Raw genomic sequence first — 19,340 nt, forward strand, 5'->3', positions numbered from 1 at the left:
GGAGAGAATGCATAGATGGCAGCATAAACTATAATCTTCCCAAAGCAGCAAATGTCTTTGAAAAATGTACTTCCTACAAGCATTGTGAAAACACCCCCCCACACATATATGCTTCACGTGACCCCAGCAGGAACTCTATTCTCATACCCTATGGAATGTCCTTGTTCTGAAACCCTTTATAGATCACCGCTCATTTTCTCATCTCTTAGAGAACACTAATTTCATTCATTGACAGGTCACCATTCAAAGAATCTCTCCTGCTCATAAGTCCCAATAAAGTTTATGTCTGATTCTCTGCCAGGTAGTTCTTTGGTCTCACTGCCGCACCAACTCATGCCATTCAGGAGGTGGGTAGTAACAATGCTGCTATAAATATTGGTGTGCAATTATCTGAGTCCCTGCTTTCAATTCTTTGGGGTATATACCTAAGAGTGGAACTGCCAGATTATACGGTAATTCTATTTAAACACGGGAAGGGTGTACAGGTGGATAAACAAATACTGTTTAAAACATCTTGTAAACTATAATCCATGTGGTGTAGCAGTGCTCCAAAATGTATTCATCAAATGAATGTGACACACTGATGAAAGAGGTTGTTGATGTGGGGGGAGTTGGGGGTGGTGGGGAGTGGAGTATATGGGAACCTCATTTTTTAATATAACATTTTGTGTTATCTATGTACCTTTAAAAAAAAAAAAAGGAAAAAAAAATCTTGAGGAATTTTTAATGTATTTAAAAGTAAAATATGATAATAACCCAAAGGGCAAGAAGGTGACAACTAACAACTTTAACTTTATTTGGGATATGGTAAAGGAATTAATTTAAGGTAAGTGGTAATGCATTGTAATCTACAGGGTAACAAAAGAATAATAAAAGAATATGTAACTGGAAAACAATAAATGAAACGTCCAAAAGAAAGTAAGGAAGAACAGAGAGCAGATGGGACAAACAAAAAAACAGAAACAGGGAGACTTACACCCAATTATATAACTAATTATATTAAGCATAAATTATCTAGGGAAGCGGACTTGGCCGAGTGGTTAGGGCGTCCGTCTACCACATGGGAGGTCTGCGGTTCAAACCCCAGGCCTCCCTGACCCATGTGGAGCTGGCCCATGCGCAGTGCTGATGCGCGCGAGGAGTGCTGTGCCACGCAGGGGTGTCCCCCACGCAGGGGTGTCCCCCGCACAGGGGAGTCCCACGCACATGGAGTGCACCCCATAAGGAGAGCCGCCAGGCGCGAAAGAAAAGTGCAGCCTGCCCAGGAATGGTGCCGCCCACACGGAGAGCTGACACAACAAAATGACGCAACCAAAAGAAACAGATTCCGGAGATGCTGACAAGAATAGAAGCAGACAAAAGAACATGCAGCAAATAGACACAGAGAACAGAAAACCGGGGCAGGGGGGAGGGGGAGGAAGGGGAGATAGATAAATAAATCTTTAAAAAAATAATAATAAATTATCTAAACACTCCAATTTAAAAACTACATTAAAAAACTGTGCTGGGAAGATGATGTGGCTCAAGTGATTAGGCCCCTATCTACTATATAGGAGGTCCCAGGTTTCGATTCCCAGGCCCTCCTGGTGAAAGCGAGTGGACCACACAGGGAGCTGGCACAAGATGATGCAACAAAGGAGACACAGAGGAGGTACAATGGGAGACACAGTGAACCTGGGAGCTGGGGTGGCTCAAGCAATTGAGAGCCTCTCTCTCACATCGAAGGTCCCAGGGTCAATTCCTGGTTCTTCCTAAAAGAGAAGATGAGAAGACAAGCAGACACAGACAGCTCATGGCAAATGGACAAGAAGAGGAGACTGCAAGCACACACAATGTGGGGGCAGTAAATAAAAGTTAAATCTTTTAGGGAAGCAGATTTGGCTCAACAGATAGAGTGTCCGCCTAACACATGGGGGATCCAGGGTTCAAATCCAGGGCCTCCTGACCATGTGGTGAGCTGGCCCATGTGCAGTGCTGATGCACGCAAGGAGTGCCCTACCATGCCAGGGTGTTCCCCACGTAGGGGAGCCCATGTGCAAGGAGTGCACCCCGTAAGGAGAGCCACACCATGCGAAAGAAAGTCCAGCCTGCCCAGAAGTGGTGCTGCACACACGGAGAGCTGACACAACAGGATGATGCAACGAAAAGAGACACAGATTCCCGGTGCCACTGACAAGAATACAAGCGGACACAGAAGAACACACAGGGAATAGACACAGAGCAGACACCTGGGGGGGAGGGGAGGGGAGGGGAAAGAAAGAAATTTAAAGAAACAAGAAATCTTTTAACAAAACAAAACTATGTGCTGTTTACAAGAAACAACTTTAGTATGAGAACACACAAAGGTTGAAAACAAAGATAGAAATAGATATCCTAGGGAAACGGACTTTGGCCCAGTGGTTAGGGCGTCCGTCTACCATATGGGAGGTCCGCGGGGTCCGCGGTTCAAACCCCGGGCCTCCTTGACCCGTGTGGAGCTGGCCATGCGCAGCACTGATGCACGCAAGGAGTGCCGTGCCACGCAAGGGTGTCCCCCGCGTGGGGGAGCCCCACGCGCAAAGGAGTGCGCCCATGAGGAAAGCTGCCCAGCGTGAAAATAAAGAGCAGCCTGCCGAGGAATGGCGCCGCCCACACTTCCCGTGCCGCTGACGACGACAGAAGCGGACAAAGAAACAAGACGCAGCAAATAGACACCAGGAACAGACAACCAGGGGAGGGGGGGGGAATTAAATAAAGAAATAAATCTTTAAAAAAAAAAAAAAAAAGAAATAGATATCCTATGCTTACAGTAACCAAAAGAAAGCTGGGATGGCTATATTAACATCAGGCAAAACAGAAGGGCATTTCCTCATGAAAACACCCTAAATTTGCATGTACCTAATAACACAGTTTTAAAATAAAAATGAAACATCCTAAATCTGAATGCATCTACTAACATAGTTTTTTTTTTATTTTGAGTTTTGTTTTTGTTTTTTTTTTGAGATACCAGGGCTGGGGATTGAACCCAAAAGCCTGTATTTGGGAAGCCAGCACTCAACCCCTGCACCACATCAGCCCGAGTTGATTTTTTCGTTTGTTTGCTTCTTGTTTTTCTGTTTTTAGGAGATCCCAGGGGCCAAACCTAGGACCACACATGTGGGAAACAGGTGCTCAACCACTTGAGCCATATTTGCTCCCAATATAACATGGTTTTAAAACAAAAACCTAAGGAGAAGAAGCGGATGTGGCACAAGCAATTGGGCTCCCATCTGCCATATAGAGGTTCCCGGATTTCGTTCCCAGGGCCCCCTGGTGAAGGGAAGTTGGCCCACGCTGTGGAAGGCTGGCCTGTGCAATGCAGAGAGCTGGCGCAACAAAATAACACAAAAGAGACACCCAGAAAAAAATAAATTTAAAAAAATAAAAATTAAAAAACAAAACAAAGCGAAAGAGATACACAGAGGGAAGACAATGAGAGACACAACAAACTAGGAAGCTGGGGTGGCTCAAGTGCTTGAGTGCCTTTCTCCCACACGAGAGGTGCCAGGATGGGTACCCAGTACTTCCTAAAAAGAAGACAAGCAGACACAGAAGAATGCGCAGCAAATGGACACAGAGAGCAGACAGTGAGTGCAGGTGGGGTGGGGGGTGATATAAATAAATCTTTAAAAAAAAAAAACCTAGTGAGAGGAATCCTAATTGTGGTTGGCAATTTTAACAAATCCTCAATAACCCATAGCATAAGCTAGCAAAAATCCAAAAGGATACAGATCACATGACTTTTGTTCCTGATACAAATAACTGCTATGATTAGGCAAAATCTATGGAAACAAATTAATAACTTCTCTTTTAAAGCAGGACAGCCAAAGCTAGAAGATTCACCAGAAGCCTAACCATCACCACTATTAAGCACTGAGCCATATAGACTTCTACTTGTCCCCCAATTCCCATTGTGCTAATCCATAAATGGGGAAATATCAGGGAACATGCAGTCAGGAATTAGGGTTCTGAAGAGACTTTATCATAAGACCCTGCACATAGAAATTAAGTGAAAGGGACATCTACACACTTAGGTCTTACCTTTCTATCAGCACTGTTACTAATAGTTAAGGCTATAGTAATGAGATAACTATACAAATAGTTGGGTTTTTTTTGTTTTTTTTTTTTACCACACACATAGTTATACACATCCCTAAAGTTTGCAAGTTATATACAAATGCCTGTAATTCACAAAAGATTAAAATAATTTGCTGGGAAGCAGATGTGACTTAAGCAACTGGGCACCCATCTACCAAATGGGGGGCCCCAGGTTCAATTCCTAGGGCCTCCTGGTAAAGGCAAGCTGGCCTGCACCATGGAGTGCTGGTAGCCCACGCCACAGAGAGCTGGCACAGCAAGATGATGCAACAAAGGGAGATGCAGAGGAGAGACAGTGAGAGACACAGCAGACCAGGAGATGAGGTGGCTCAAGCAACTGAGTGTCTCTCTCCCATATTGGAGGTCCCAGGATCGGTTCCTGGTACCTCCTAAAGAGAACATGAAGAAAAAAAAGACAAGCAGACAAGGAAGAACACAGCAAATGGACACAGAGAGCAGACAGCGAGCACAAACAAGGAGGGAAAATAAAATAAAAATAAAATAAAAAATAAAGTAAATAAAATAAAATACTATGCAGCACGAGAAAGCCAGGACTAAATCTCAGTGACCCAGTACCAAAAACCAGGCTTTTAAATTCAACACTGCTATACTATTGAGACTATAACTTGTCATCACACTGCCATGATCACTCAGTGTTCCGAAGTTATCAATATACCTATAAAATGACATACCTCTACAATAAACTACAAAGAAAATGCAGACTCAATACAAAGAGAAAAGATACTAGCTGTACTCAAGGTGAAGGGTCTTTACAATCCCACAATAAAAATAACAGTAATGGCATTGGTTGCAATACAGGTGGAAAATACAATGTTGTAAAAGTTTTTACTGGTATTTTTTGTTGTTGTTCTGAGGTACCTGGAGAAGGGATTGAACCCAAGACCTCATATGTGGGAAGCCCACACTTAACCACTGAGCCCTATCAACTTCCCTGAGTTGGTTTTTCCCTTTGTTTCCCTTATTGTTTGTTTTTGTTTTTTTTTTTTTCAGGAGGCACCAGAACCAAACCCAGGACCTTTCATGTGGGAGGCAAGAGCTCACCACTTGAGCCACATCCACTCCCCAGACGTTTCTGCTTTTGCTTTAAAGGGGTAAATGAATAGACTTGATATTAAAAAAAAAAAAAATTTAATTTAGACATACAGCAGGGGAAACAGAGGTGAAGAATTTTGTTTATTATTATTAAATAATGAAAATGCTCTAATAATATTTACAGTGATGACAGCACAACTACATGATTATGCCAAATACCACTGATTATACATTTTGGATGAATTGTATTGCTTTATTAAATGTATCAGTAAGATTGAGCTGTTCAAAAAAAAATTTAAAGGTTCATTCTGGGACTTAAGTAGATTCAGATCTGGCAGCGTACCAAGTTCCAAGTTTTGGCATATGATCTTCTGCCATAACCAGATTCCCAAATCCTGTAGGAAGTGCTCCCCCCTTGTTTTGGCAAGATAAGTAGTGATATCCCAAGAAAATTAACAAACGAAAAAAGAAAAGTATTGATACATTTGTGCAAGCTATAATTATTCTAAGTTTTGTAGTTAGTTACTGGACTACTTTATATTTGCTATACTGAATATTTTTTTCAAATTTACTACAACAAACAGAAGTACTATATTTACAAGGGTTAAGTCCTTAGAATGTCACTGCTTAGATTTGTCTGAATTTACCCTGTTGACATCTTTGAAACATCTTTGTAAACATGAATGAAATACCCAAAGATATTTGACAAAGTATTTATAAGTGATGTTAAGGATTTTACAATTAAATTCTCAATTACAAATTAAACATTCAAAGAATTATGTTTCTACAAATACTACTAGGTTTATAAATAAGATTTATATTTAAGCTAAATTTTAAGGAAAACACCTATGTACAACTCTAATAAACCAAATACTGATTTTAATACAAATAACTTTTTTTTTTAAAAGTCTATTCCTCAAACAAAAGGCCTACTCAAACATTTATGTTGCAGTGGCCCCTACACCTTTCTAATTCTGGTATTCAAAACTGGCATATCTGTGATATCAGCGGCAAGAGGTATTCCAAAACAAGAACTTTTTAAAACAGGGAACTTTTTTTTAGAGCATCTGTATCTGAGATCTCTAAATGGTAAAATGTCTGTGCGTATAAATATTTTTTTAAAGATTTTTTTTATTTATTTCTCTCCCCTTCCCCCCTCTCCCAGTTGTCTGCTCTCTGTGTCCATTTTTTCCTGTGTGTTCTTCTGTGACCACTTCTATCCTTATCAGCGGCACTGGGAACCTGTGTTCTTTTTGTTGCGTCATCTTGTGTCAGCACTCCGTGTGCGCAGGGCCATTTTTGGGCAGGCTGCACTTTCATGCCAGGCGGCTCTCCTTATGGGGCGCACTCCTTGCGTGTGGGGCTCCCCTACACCGGGGACACCCCTGCATGGCAGGGCACTCCTGTGTGCATCAGCACTGCGCATGGGCCAGCTCCACATGGGTCAAGGAGGCCCAGGGTTTGAACCATGGACCTTCCATGTGGTAAGCAGACGCCCTATCCATTGGGCCAAGTCCACTTTCCCATATATTTTTAAATGTCCTGAAATTTTTTTAATTAAAAAAAAAATTATCGTTATTCAGCTAATATATCAAATTTCTCCTTTTTAAGAAAGGCCCTCCTTTATAAACCTAGTCCTTTCCAATTCCCATGCATAATTCCATAGTTCTATTTCCTTCTTTCTTTACCACCTATAAATCATGAAGATTCCAAATAAGTTCTACAAATTCACAGGTCCCACTGCTAATAGGACACAACTAGTCTCAATTCTTCTAAGAAGCAAAGTACCAAAAAACTCTAAAGAGCTCAGATGAGAAGAACATCATGGTCACAGTCTAAGATAATAAACTATCATTATAAACAGTGATGTGAAAATCACTTGAGAAATTAAAAAAAAAAAAAAACACAGGCACCAACTTCCACCACCAACATTTTGATTTAACAGTATGGGTCACAGCCTGTATATCCAAATTTTATAAAACTACCAGATGACTCTTAATTCAAGGATGAAAACCACTGATGCGGGTTCTTAACCTTTTTTGTTCCACTGTCCCCTTTGCCAGTCAGCTGAAAACCACAGACCTCTTCTCAGAATGTAGCAGCAGATAGTTATATGACTATCTAGCAAGGCGTCTAACTACCATAATTTAGAAGTATGGATAAGCACAAGCGCTTCTTTGAGATATGCAACAACTGTTGACTACTACTGTATATGTAATATATATATTGTATATGTAATATGTATATTACATATACATATTGTATATGTAATAATAGTAATGACTACTATTATTTATTACATACATTTGTAAGTGAAGGACATTATTTCAGTAGAAATCAGAGAACAAAGATAATAAGTTAATTTTTTTTTTCAATTCAAGCTCACAGACTCCCTGAAATCCTTCCGTGGATCCCTGGTTAGAACCCCTGGAGTAGATGAAGAAGTTAACGGGAAGCGGACTAGACCCAGTGGTTAGGGCGTCCCTCTACCACATGGGAGGTCCGCAGTTCAAAGCCTGGGCCTCCTTGACCCGTGTGGAGCTGGCCCATGCGCAGTGCTGATGTGCGCAAGGGGTGCCCTGCCACACAGGGGTGTCCCTCGCGTAGGTGAGCCCCACGCTCAAGGAGTGCGCCCTGTAAGGAGAGCCGCCCAGCGCGAAAGAAAGTGCAGCCTGCCCAGGAATGGCACTGCACACATGGAGAGCTGACACAAGATGATACAACAAAAAGAAACACAACAGAAGCCGACAAAGAAGACTACGCAGCAAACAGACACGGGGAACAGACAACCGGGAGGGGGGGGCGGGAGGGGAGGGAAGGGGAGAGAAATAAATAAATAAATCTTTGGGGGAAAAAAAAGTTAACAACATGAAAAATCCATACTGTGGAACATTCTACTGGACAAATGACACAGTCTCTTCAGTAAGTCAATGGCACAGGAGAAAACTTATCGAGTATAAAAATGTATGTATTTAAGATATAGTCACTGCAATGTACAAACCTTGTTTGGCACCCAATACAAACTAAATGTAAAAAGACATCTGGAGGGATAGTGGTCAGCAGTGTATTTAAAAATAAAAAGAATCTGGAGAACAAGAAATCCGGACTTGATGTACCTATAGTACCAAGAAACTATGAACTGTTTTATAAGTTTGATGCCAGTTATATAAGAAATGGTCTTTTCTTTTTTTTTTTTTTTTTTTTAGAGATGATCTATGAAGAATTTAGGCTTGAAATATACAGGACTTACTTAAAAAATAGTTCAACAGATTAACCAATGAAATAAGTAAATATCTGGAATTTGCTGAATAACAATCCAGTCTGAGGAAGATACCAGATGCAGCATTCTCTGATAATGGTGGAGGCTGGATAATGGATACCTGGCAGTTCATTATTCTATTATATACTTTTATGTTTGAAGATTTCTATCAGGAGATTTTTAAAAATAAACCTCAAATAAAAACCAGACAAAATAAATATGGCAAACTGGCAATTCTGAATATGTATTTGGTAGATAGATATGGGGAATTATTTATATTTAAAATATTTAACAAAATGTTAAAGAAAAAGATAATTTTCCTCTATATGGGAGGCTCATCAACCAGGGACCACTGAAGGAAAAGGGGGTTCCAAATTTGGAAGGCAAAGATAGAGTCCCACCAGACAGACCAAATCAGCCACAAAACCTAGGCAGAGAGATGACATTCATGACAGCCAAGTCACAGGCAATGTATCACAAAGAATATGAATTAAACAGAATTCGTATTTTAAGTAGAGATTTTAACAATTCTCATAACAAAAGCCAATAAATCTATAAATGTAAAAAAGTGTTCCCAGTTATCACAGCACCATACTTGTTTCAAAGTCCAAGCAATTCTTTCTTTGGAAGCACGACTGCATTGTTATGTCAATGTTTTTCTGCTCGATATAAGTAAAACAATAAAAACAGAGCAGTCCTTTAAATGTTTCCCTGACTTAAAACTCTCTCAATATACCCAATGCAAGAAAACATAAATTCTGCCATCATACAGAACTTACTCTGGAAAATGTCACTTACTTTCACAAATTTCAAAAAATTCTAAGTTCACAAGTATTAAAAGTAATTGAAACAGAACTGTTACGTTCACCTTGTTTTAAGTGTTAGTACCTAACCGTCTTTATACAGATACTAAACTCCTTGTTTAATTTTCAGAGTGGTGGTAATACTCTACCACCTTCTAATTACAGTTCTGAATCTCTTTTATTTTTTAAAAATTGCTCTGCTTATACAAGATCCTGAATATTGCCTGGCAACTGAAGAAACCCTTTTTTCTAACATATAAATTGTCAAAAATACATTCCTGAGAAAAACGTTTTATTCCAAAAAGAGCAAAGGAATCCCTGCAATTGCCTAAGAGTGGATAAAACCGAATTACATATGGTGAGGGCGACTAAACACAATGACAGATATACTATAAAGAAAAGAGAACTCTAGCCCACAACAATTACGTGCTTAAACACTGCTGGAAGGGCTATAGGAAGTTATGTACAGTAAGATCAACTTTCTAAGGTATTTAAAAAACACTGCTTCAGTTCATAGCAGCTAAAAGTATGGAAGGAGTGGCATATTCTCCTAACAGCAGGATTTTTATTACGCTGCTGGTGGGAGAGAAGCAAGAAAGCTTAACAGCGAAGCATTTCTCACACCGTCAAAGACGAATGATTTTTATTCCTAGGAAACAAGTGGTGGAAAGACATGGGCGGAGCAAAAGAAGGAAGACCAATCAGAGCTCCATTTACAAGTCTGCTAAAAATAAGAAATAAAAAGACACGCAGCTGCAACCACCTCTCTGAATGGCTGTCTCGCGCACACCCGCACGCACGCGCGCACACAGGCCACACACCATAGGCAGTGGCACCTGGAGACCCACCCCTGCTGTAAAACCTCCACAAGCAGCCACCCCCGCCTGCGCCCCCCAAAGACTGTTTCCCACCCAAACAAACCCCGACACTTAAAAAAAAAAAAAAAAAAAGGGGAACCCCAATGGGAGCAGGTCACTGTCCCGGCGACGCTCCCACTCACCGCCCCCATATGCAGCCCAAACCTGTCGCCCCTGCAGCAGGAGTCCCCGAGAAGGAGGCGGGGGCGCAAACATGCAAACCATTGGGGGGAATAATGTCAAAAGTCTCACCAATTCCTCATAGCTCCTGTTGTGTTCGTTGCCCTCCCAATCCAACCTCTTCGGCAACAACTGGAAAAACACGAAACGCACACGCGTGACTCGGGCTCCGGTGGGGGAGTGGGGAGGGAGCAGGGAGCGGGTGGGGGTGGGCGAGCAGCATCCAGGGGCAAGGTTGGGAGGAGGGGACGCGGGGGGACGCGGCGGGGCGGGCGCGCGGAGGACGGAGGCACAGACCTGGTACTGCTCCAGCTCCTGCACCAGCACCTGCGGCCGACGAGACGCGCAGTTAGGGGTGGGGACCGGGCGCGCCCCGCTTTACCCGACGCCCTCCACCCGCGACCCCAGGCGGCGGCGGGGCGAGAAGCCCGAGGTCGGGGAGGCCCAGGGCCGGGTCGTGCCGCCGCCGCCGCCGCCGCCGCCCGCGGGGCCCGCACTCACCTGGGCAGCTCTCCGACACGGGCCCGCCGATAGGTACCTGGCGATGAGGAAGTAGAGTTCTGCGGAGAGACAGACGGGGGAGCCGGGTCAGGAGCGGGGCGCGACGGGCGGCCCGGGGGCCCCCGAGGGACCGCTGGAAGGGCCGCGGGGCCGCGTCTTACCCGACTCGATGAGGGGCACCGGGCGCCGGGCGGGCGAGGGCTCCGTCATGGCCGGGCGCGAGCCGGGGGCGGGGACGAGCGAGCAGAGCCTGTAGGCCGCGCCGAGGCCTGACCGGGCCGGCGTCCCCTCTACCTCAGGCGCGCCGCCGCCATGCCTTGCGCGCCGCCTGCGTCCGACGCCTCCGCCAGACGGCGCAAAGTAGTCCCTCCGCGGAGGGGCGCCCGGCGCGGCCGAAGAAACAGCGGAAAGCCCCGCCTGGGAGAGCATGCTCTGCACACACACACCCCACACACTCTGTCTCCCGTGTCGGGAGAGGAGAGTTTGGCGAGGGGGCAAAGGCCTGGGTCGGGGTGTGGGTAGCGGGCGGAGGGAGGGGGAGGGGAGCGCGTGGCCCGGGATCCCTGCGCGCGGTGAGACGCCGTCCGGCCATTGTGAGGCGGCCCAGCTGCGCGGCGGGAGCCGGGGGCGGAGATCGGGCCCGGAGCCGGGGGTGGGGGCGCCGGCGGGGGCAGGATGGGCGCGGAGGTGGGGCGGCCGTCCGCTCCGAGGCAGCGGGGGCGTCCGAGCCCTCGCCGCCACTGCTGCAGCTGCTCCGGCGTTGTCCGCCGCAGGCCGCCCGGAACGGACGTTTCACGGACGGTCACCTGGGGCCGCGAGAGATCGCTCACGTCGGAGATGCAAAAAGCTTAAAATTGCGAAGCTGGTCGCCGCGGCACGCGCTCAGACAAGGCCGACCCGAGAGGCTCTCCCTGCGGAGGGCAGGAGGGATGCGGGGAAGCCACAGGTTGAGGGAGGGGAGGCTGAAGGCCTCACAGACACTGCGGCTCTGGCCCGGCTCGCTTATGGCCTCCGAGCCCGCGGTCTTCGGACTCCGACCTTTTGGGGTAGCTAACAAACATTTACCGAGAGACGGCGTTGCCACATGCAGGACTGAAGAGTGGGGAAGAGGACAGAATGAACAGATAAATAAAACGAGCCCCAATCCTTACAGAACCCAGCAGTCAAGTAAGGAGAAAAAGGTTAAGTAAAATGCAGTTCATCCGTAAGGGTATAAAGGTCAATAATCAGGGAAGACAGCCCTGGGCTATCAAAGAATGAATATGAAAAGACTGGAGAGAAAGTGGGAGGGGAGCAGCCCTTTCCAAGGAAGAAGAAAAAACTGCAAGCTGTTTTGAGGAGAACCTTAAATAATAAGGAATCTTTAAAAACTGGTAGAATTGACTAGGGCCAGAGAATTCCCTTAATTGCTCTGCTAAGGCCCCTGATGAGCTAATGAGATTTCATTCCTGTATACATTCAACATTCACTAAGTACCTCCCTAAATATGTATCCTAAAGATAGAGCAGTAAGCAAACAAATGTCACTGCCCGCAGGGAGTGCACATTGTAATTCTAATTCCTACTCATTGTACTAACTCGGACTGCAGGGAAGTTGAATGTAGTGGCTCAGAGCAGTCTGTGGCAGGAACGGCTGCCTGAACCTCATCCTGGCTGCAAGTCTATTGGATGTGTGACCTTGACCAAACACTTTGCTTCAGTTTTCCTCATCTGTAAAATGTAGATGATATCTGCACCTACCTCATAGGGTTGTGAGGATTTAATGAAGTAATATGGGTTTGTAGCATATAGTATGCATCATGCAAGTGGTAACTTTTATTATTATTTACACCAAAATAGCCAAAGTTCTTATCATTATATACACACACACACACACCATCCAGACGTGTTTGGACTAGTTGGAGGTGTAGATGGGGAGTAATTGAATTACAGAGTAATTGAAGGGTTCTAAGCAGGGATAGATCCATTTTCCATTATAGGATGGATTTGAGAGCAGAGAAACCAAGATGCAGGAAACCACTCTGTAGACTCCTGAAATAGGAAAGAAATTAAGTTGCACTAGGGTAATGGTTATAAGAATGGAGAGGAAGAGATAGGTTCAGGAATATGCAGAAGGTTAAATCAGCAAGATGAGGTTGGGGTGGAATGAGAAGAAAGTCAAAAGTCTCATGCTTGGGGTTTAGTAGGCCAAGTTTATGCCATCAATGAGATGCAATCTGTAGTCAAATTGTCAAATTGGATGACTACTTGGAACAACTTAATTATTTGAAATTAGAGAGTATATATTCCCATTGGAAAATGTTATCTGATGCTGCATTACCAAAGTTAGCAAATGACAAAGACATAAAGGGGAGAATTTGACTGCTCAAAGATTGACCAAAGAGTTCCATATTTCATCTTGTAACAATATAAAAGTAAAAAAATAAAAATAGCCCCAATGGATATTAGAATATATGTCTAAGTTCTAGTCAATCTCTGGAACTATAATTTTGGGTGGGTAGCATGAGATCACACAAATGAGATTTCCTTTACAAGAACATAAATGGCCCCAGTAGTCTCTTTACAACTTACTCTGAGATCCATGACAAATACTGTTCCTAGATTTTAAAGATACTCAAAGATCTGCCATATTCAATCCTTAAACAACAGAGACTGAGATCTAAGTTTAAGTTAAGAAGCAGACCTACCAAGAAAATGAAGAGGGGATAAACCATGTGTTAGCAACTCCATAGCGGTTACCAACCAGAAGTGGTCTCGCAAAACAAGACTCAGGTATGCTTCTCACACAAATGAATCCAAACCCTTCCAAATGCACATGTAAAATGGGGAACACTTTTGAGTTTCACCATAGGAAACCTACATGGAGAGCTAAATTATTGAAAAGTTTATTGATATGCAAGAGTTAGAAAACCTTAATAGCTGGTGACATCAAGCTATGATGGTGTCACCATTCTCCTCTCTAGGTACACATGTCCCAAGGAACTATGATGTTTTAGTCCTTGGCAAGCAACCTCTCTCCTAGATAAAAATCACAGAGCCTCACAACAGCTCTTAGGTGCCTTTAATAAGCTCACTTCACAAGGAGAAAGTTGAGGCTCCAGAGAGATTGAGAATGGGCCAAGGGCACAAAGCTGGTAAGTACAACTGGGCTGTGAGCCTAAGTGGGACAGTTACCTTAGACTAGGGGTTCTTAACAAGGGGTCTGTGAGCTTGAATTGAAATTTTTAAAAAAAAACATTCTTGTGGGGATGTGTTGGTGTGGGTGTGATATATTTATTAAATAATACACAGTGTAGTTTGGACTTAGTAAGAGGTCTGTGGTTTTCACCTGACTAGCAAAGGGGACCGTGGAACAAGAAACGTTAAAAACCTGTGCCTTAGACTGAACAAAAGCACAGCAAAATTCTTTCTCCATTTCACAGAGGCCTTGAAGAGTAGTGAATTTACACAACATCCCACAGCTAAGAACTAACAGCTGGAATTTGAAAATTAGAGTGATTAGTACTTTACATGCATGATTTTATGGCAGACAACTCTGCGTTAGATTCTGTTAAGAATTTGCCTAAGGATAAAAAACCTTTCATTAAAACAAAGGATTCGGTAAGGGCCTTCTAAGACATCACTTAGAAGACACAAGAGCATTAAGTGTGAAAAATATATCCGGAAAATGGTGAGCAAACCAGTCTGGTTCCAATAGTACATATAGGAAAGTGCTGAAAAAGGGTTAAAGAGTGGGGTAGGGTCAACTTTGAAAGACTTTGAAAAATGAAATAAGGAAATCTGTGAAAAGTGGAGATCAAGAAAAAGAAATCAGATATGTAATTCAAATTCCAATAATACGTTAACAAAATTTATGTGGACTGCATTTAGATTCATTCAGCAGGCATTATTGATGCATGCACACATAAAAGAGTAGAAGTTATCATTGAACCTCAAAAGAATGATACCATAAAACTGAGTTAGTCCCTGCAGGTGAAATGCACACAAAACCTGGATCACTTCATTCATCAACAAAAACTGTATTGAGGGTCTTCTCTAAGACAGTCACCATGTGAGAAACCCTGGCTCCTGGTCTTCGCTGGATAAATTGCCCAGAAATAGAGTTACCATTTTGATAGATCTCCAGAGGCTTTCTGAAAGAAAAGATAAAGTTATCTGATCTTTTGATAAACCTTCAGCCACCAGAAGACCTTCCATCTAGTTCCTGCCTCCCTTCCTCCACCCATTGGTGGTGTCATCTTTCCTTCAGGACATTTACTTCCCTTGAAGTCTAACCCAAACAGCTGTCCCCTTTGTGCCACACCTCCCTGCCTCCCTCAGCAAATTGTTTCTGCATTTATCTCTTCCTTCTCCAACTTCTGCCTTGCTGGTCACTGGCTCCTGTCCCTGTTTGTTCCTCCATTGCAGATGATGGCCTGTGTCTCCAAGTCTTACCAGTTCTTAGATTATTTCTCACGAGTTTGGAGAAAATGGAGTGTGGTTGGACAAGATCTTGGGAATTAGCAATCAGAATGTGTATGAATATTGGAAACACCATTTACAAGTTGAGTGGCCACTCTGTGGTTCTGTTTTTTTGTTTGTTTTTTTTAACTCTTAAAAATGGGGATAACAACTAATAACATTTATCAAATATTGCTATATCCTCAACATTAAACCAATTTACATACTAAAAGGATTATTTTTCTCTCCGTTCCCACTAAGTCCTGGCCCTCATCACCAAAGAACCTACTTAAAGTTCTCACTCTTTCCTCTCCCAATTCATCCTGTCTCTACTTTTTTTTTTAGGCGGTACCAGGGATTGAACCCAGGATCCCCATACATGGGAAGCAGGCACTCAACCATTGAGCTACATCCACACCCCACTATCATTACTTTTAAATTTCCTTAGGTGCAACTAATCATATAATCATGTTACTTCAATGATCAAGCCTTTCTCATTCCCTGTCATCTTAAACCCAAACTTCTAGTACTCGATTTTCAAAGCTGGGCAAGATATGCTGCCCTCTACCCTTGCTCCCCTGCTCTGTGCCCTGGAAGGCTGACCACGCACTATAGCAATCAGCTCCCCAGCCCTATGGCTTCAGTGGGATTCATCCAGGAAGCAGCAGCAGCAGGAGATGGAAAGGTGGGGAGGAGAGTGAGCTTGGGGGTTCTTCCTTTCTGCTAAGCCCCATGTTGGTTGTAGCTGGTCTTTCTCTACTGAAGGCATGGTTCAAGTAGGACAGTCCTCTCTCCATATGGTGCCCTTCTCTGGGTTCTAATACCACTACTTCCTTGCCCCTTCAGGACGTCGGCTTCTCCAGAGCAGATGGGAGCCATTGGAGAGAACCCAACATGCTTCGCCATTCCTTGCTGATTTCTGTCAATTCTTCCCCCACCTTTGTAAATTACCATCAAGGACTCTCCTCAATTATCTGGGTTGCATATGCCTTCTGCTTTCCTGGAGAACTGATAGGTACCAACGCTCTCCTTAAATGGCATGTACTGTCTAGCTCTACCCACCATGGTTGTCTGCACATGCTCATTCCAGTTCTCATCCTCACTTATTTGTCTTGTCTATATACATCTTGCCCTCTAATTTGAAAAGATCCACTTAGACCCCTAAAATCCTTCCCTCACAAAGCCTTTCCTAAGTCATCTTGACCGGTGTTCATGTCTTTTCAGAAATCTTAGAGTTAACTGTCCTTTTTTTATTCTCAAATTTTTTTTAATGTTACATTAAAAAAATATGATGAGGTCCCCTAGCTGTCCTTTATATCACACGGGCAGTTCATCAATAAACCCTGATGATCCTACCTTCAAAATACAGCCAGAATCAAAGCACATCTCACCTGGATCATCACAACAACCCCCTAACTGTTCTTCCTTCTGCCTTTATCTGTTAACATCGAGTTTCTAGAGGGAGCTGGAGGGATACTGTAAAAACCTAGGTTCCGGAAGTGGACTAGGCCCAGTGGTTCAGGCATCTGTCTACCACATGGGAGGTCTGCAGTTCAAACCCCGGGCCTCCTTGACCCGTGTGGAGCTGGCCCATGTGCAGTGCTGATGCGCACAAGGAGTGCTGTGCCACACAGAGGTGTCCCGGGTTAGAGGAGCCCCACACGCAAGGAGTGCGCCCCATGAGGAGAGCCGTCCAGCACAAAAGAAAGTGCAGCCTGCCCAGGAATGGCACCACACACATGGAGAGCTGACACAGCAAGATGACGCAACAAAAACACAGATTCTCTTGCCGCTGGCAACAACAAGTGGACAAAGAAGAACATGCAGCAAATAGACACAGAGAACAGACAACTGGGGGCGGGGGGGAGGGAAGAGAAATAAATAAATCTTTAAAAAAAAAAAACCTAGGTTCCTTTGCTCAAAACCCTGCAATGGCTCCCATCTAACCCAGAAGAGTAGCCCACTTCCTCCAAGGCCCCACATGATCTGGCCTCTCTGCTGCTTCACCACCCTCTCATCCTCCTTCCCTCCTCACATTCTTTCAGCCACACTGGCCACCTTAATATTTCCCAGACATGCAGCTGAGAAAAGGCAGCTGCCTCAGGGCTTTTGTAGTTGTTTTCCCTTCTACCAGGAATGCTCTTCCCTCTAGAAAACTGCATCATCGCCCAGTCCTTCACCTCTTTCTGATCTTGGCTCAAATATGACATTTTCAGTGAGACCTTCCTATCTAATAAAATTACAACTTGGGTGTGGATGTGGCTCAAGCAGATGAGCTCCTACCTCCCAAATGGGAGGTCCTAGGTTCAGTTCCAGTGCCTCCTGAAAAACAAAAACAAGAAAAAAAAAAAAAAAAAAACCACTCCGGGAAGCCAATGTGGTACCAGCTTCCCACATACGAGGTTCTGGCTTCAGTCCCCAGCCCCCGGTACCTCAAAAAAAAAAAAAGTTACCACTCACCATCACTCTATGTCCCATTTCCCTTTCCCTTTCCTGCTTTATTTTTCTCCACTGCACTTTATGACCTTCTAAAATGTAAAATTTGCTCATTTATTTTGTTGATTGTCTGTTTCCTCTCATCCTATGAAGGTAGGCAGAGATTTATGTCTGTTTTGCTTATTATAGCGCTAGAGCAACAATGAAACCGGACATATGGTAGGAATGCAATAAATAATTGATGGATGTTTAATGAAAGTTTCCTAAACCAGACAGTTCTCCCAAATCTGAAACAGTTATGCTGATAAATCTTTTGCATAGTGTGGTATTTAGATCTGTGGACACCCCACAAAAAGCTTTTGCCCCATTACATGCCTAGAGACCCAGCCGTGCACACGTTACAGTGCTGTTGAAAACAGTGCCATCGAAACAGAGGTTGAAAGGACAGGAATGCCTTTTCCCTCGCCACAGTTCTCACCCACAGTGGCCCTGTGCAACAGGGAACATCCCCTCTTGCTCCTCTGAAAGAGAAGAAGGGCAGTCAGGGTTTAGAGAGAGTGGTGCTGGGTGGGAGGAGAGCATTTCCCGCAGCAGGAACGCAAGTGGCTTTAGGGAGAAGATCAGAGAGTTATCAGGCGGTCAGCCTGCCGAGCTTTACTCGTGGGCTTTGCATGGCCGCAGCCAGCTTCCTGTCCACACAGCTACTCTGTGCCCACCAGGCCAGCCTAGCCAGCAGCCTCTTTCGCAGGCCTCCCATCCTCCCCAGCCCTGCACAAGAGAACTCAGGCCATGTCTTCACCCCAGCCTCTCCCTCAAACAAACACAGTGCCCTTTGCTTCCCTCAGGGTTTCACTGACCACCCTGATGAGGAGACAAATAACACTGGCCTTACCTGGCAGTGAGATGAGACTTTGGAGCTGTTGTGAGGACAGGAACGATCCCAGGGGGCCTAAGAGGAAGTTTAAAGAGGAAAGGACAGAAGAATGGAAAGAAGTTCTAACTCAGGGGTTCTTAACCTTTTTTGTTGCATGGGCCCCTTTGCCAGTCAGGTGAGAACCACGGAGCCCTTACTAAGTCCACACTAAACTGTGTTATTTAATAAATATATCACACCAACACATCCCTACAATAATGTTTTTTTTGAATTTTCAATTCAAGCTCACAGACCCCTTGTTAAGAACCCCTGTTCTAAATGATGGGGCTGAGGAGGAAGACGGAGTTTCAAGGCTCAGGAATATTCTCTTTGTGTCCAGTTTATGGAGCGGGAAAATCCAAGTTGGGTGTCCAAGTCAAGGTAATGCCATTTAACCCTTAATTGTAGTAATAAACACATTCCCCACCCCTATCCCCATTTGCAACCTGGAGAAAACTTCCTGGTCCCTCTTTTTCACTTCTGTGCAAGCCTGATGTTTATCCTTTGAATGGTCTACATAATAAAATCTCTGCTTTCTCAACATTATCATCATACTGTCCTTTTAACTTTTAATTTTAAAATAATTTTGAACTTTGAGAAAAGTTGCAAGAATAGCATTAAAAACTCATATACACTTTATCCCAATTCCCCAACTATTAAAAATTCTACCGTATTTGCCCTATTATTGTGGACGTGTGGATGTGTGGGCATATGTGTTCTGAACCACTGAGAGTAGAAGCAGACACCAAGTCCCCTCACCCCAGTAATTTAGTGAGTAGTTCC

The 19,340-nt window shown here is 44.1% G+C and overlaps 1 protein-coding gene across 2 annotated transcripts in view; it reads right to left on the reverse strand.

Annotated features, from left to right (window-relative positions):
* Positions 1-11,610, reverse strand: part of BRWD1 (bromodomain and WD repeat domain containing 1) — a 170,236-nt gene extending 158,626 nt beyond the window's left edge. For both annotated transcript variants that reach the window (XM_058296246.2, XM_058296245.2), the window contains exons 1-4: positions 10,931-11,610; positions 10,770-10,828; positions 10,566-10,595; positions 10,341-10,400 (exon numbers count right to left, since the gene is read on the reverse strand). In XM_058296246.2, coding sequence (XP_058152229.1) covers positions 10,341-10,400; positions 10,566-10,595; positions 10,770-10,828; positions 10,931-11,198 — 417 coding nt within the window. In that variant the 5' untranslated portion in view covers positions 11,199-11,610. The remainder of the gene's footprint in view (positions 1-10,340; positions 10,401-10,565; positions 10,596-10,769; positions 10,829-10,930) is intronic.
* Positions 11,611-19,340: the final 7,730 nt, after the last annotated feature.

This window comes from Dasypus novemcinctus, chromosome 4, assembly GCF_030445035.2.
Source record: "Dasypus novemcinctus isolate mDasNov1 chromosome 4, mDasNov1.1.hap2, whole genome shotgun sequence".
In the NCBI taxonomy this organism is placed as follows: domain Eukaryota; kingdom Metazoa; phylum Chordata; class Mammalia; order Cingulata; family Dasypodidae; genus Dasypus; species Dasypus novemcinctus.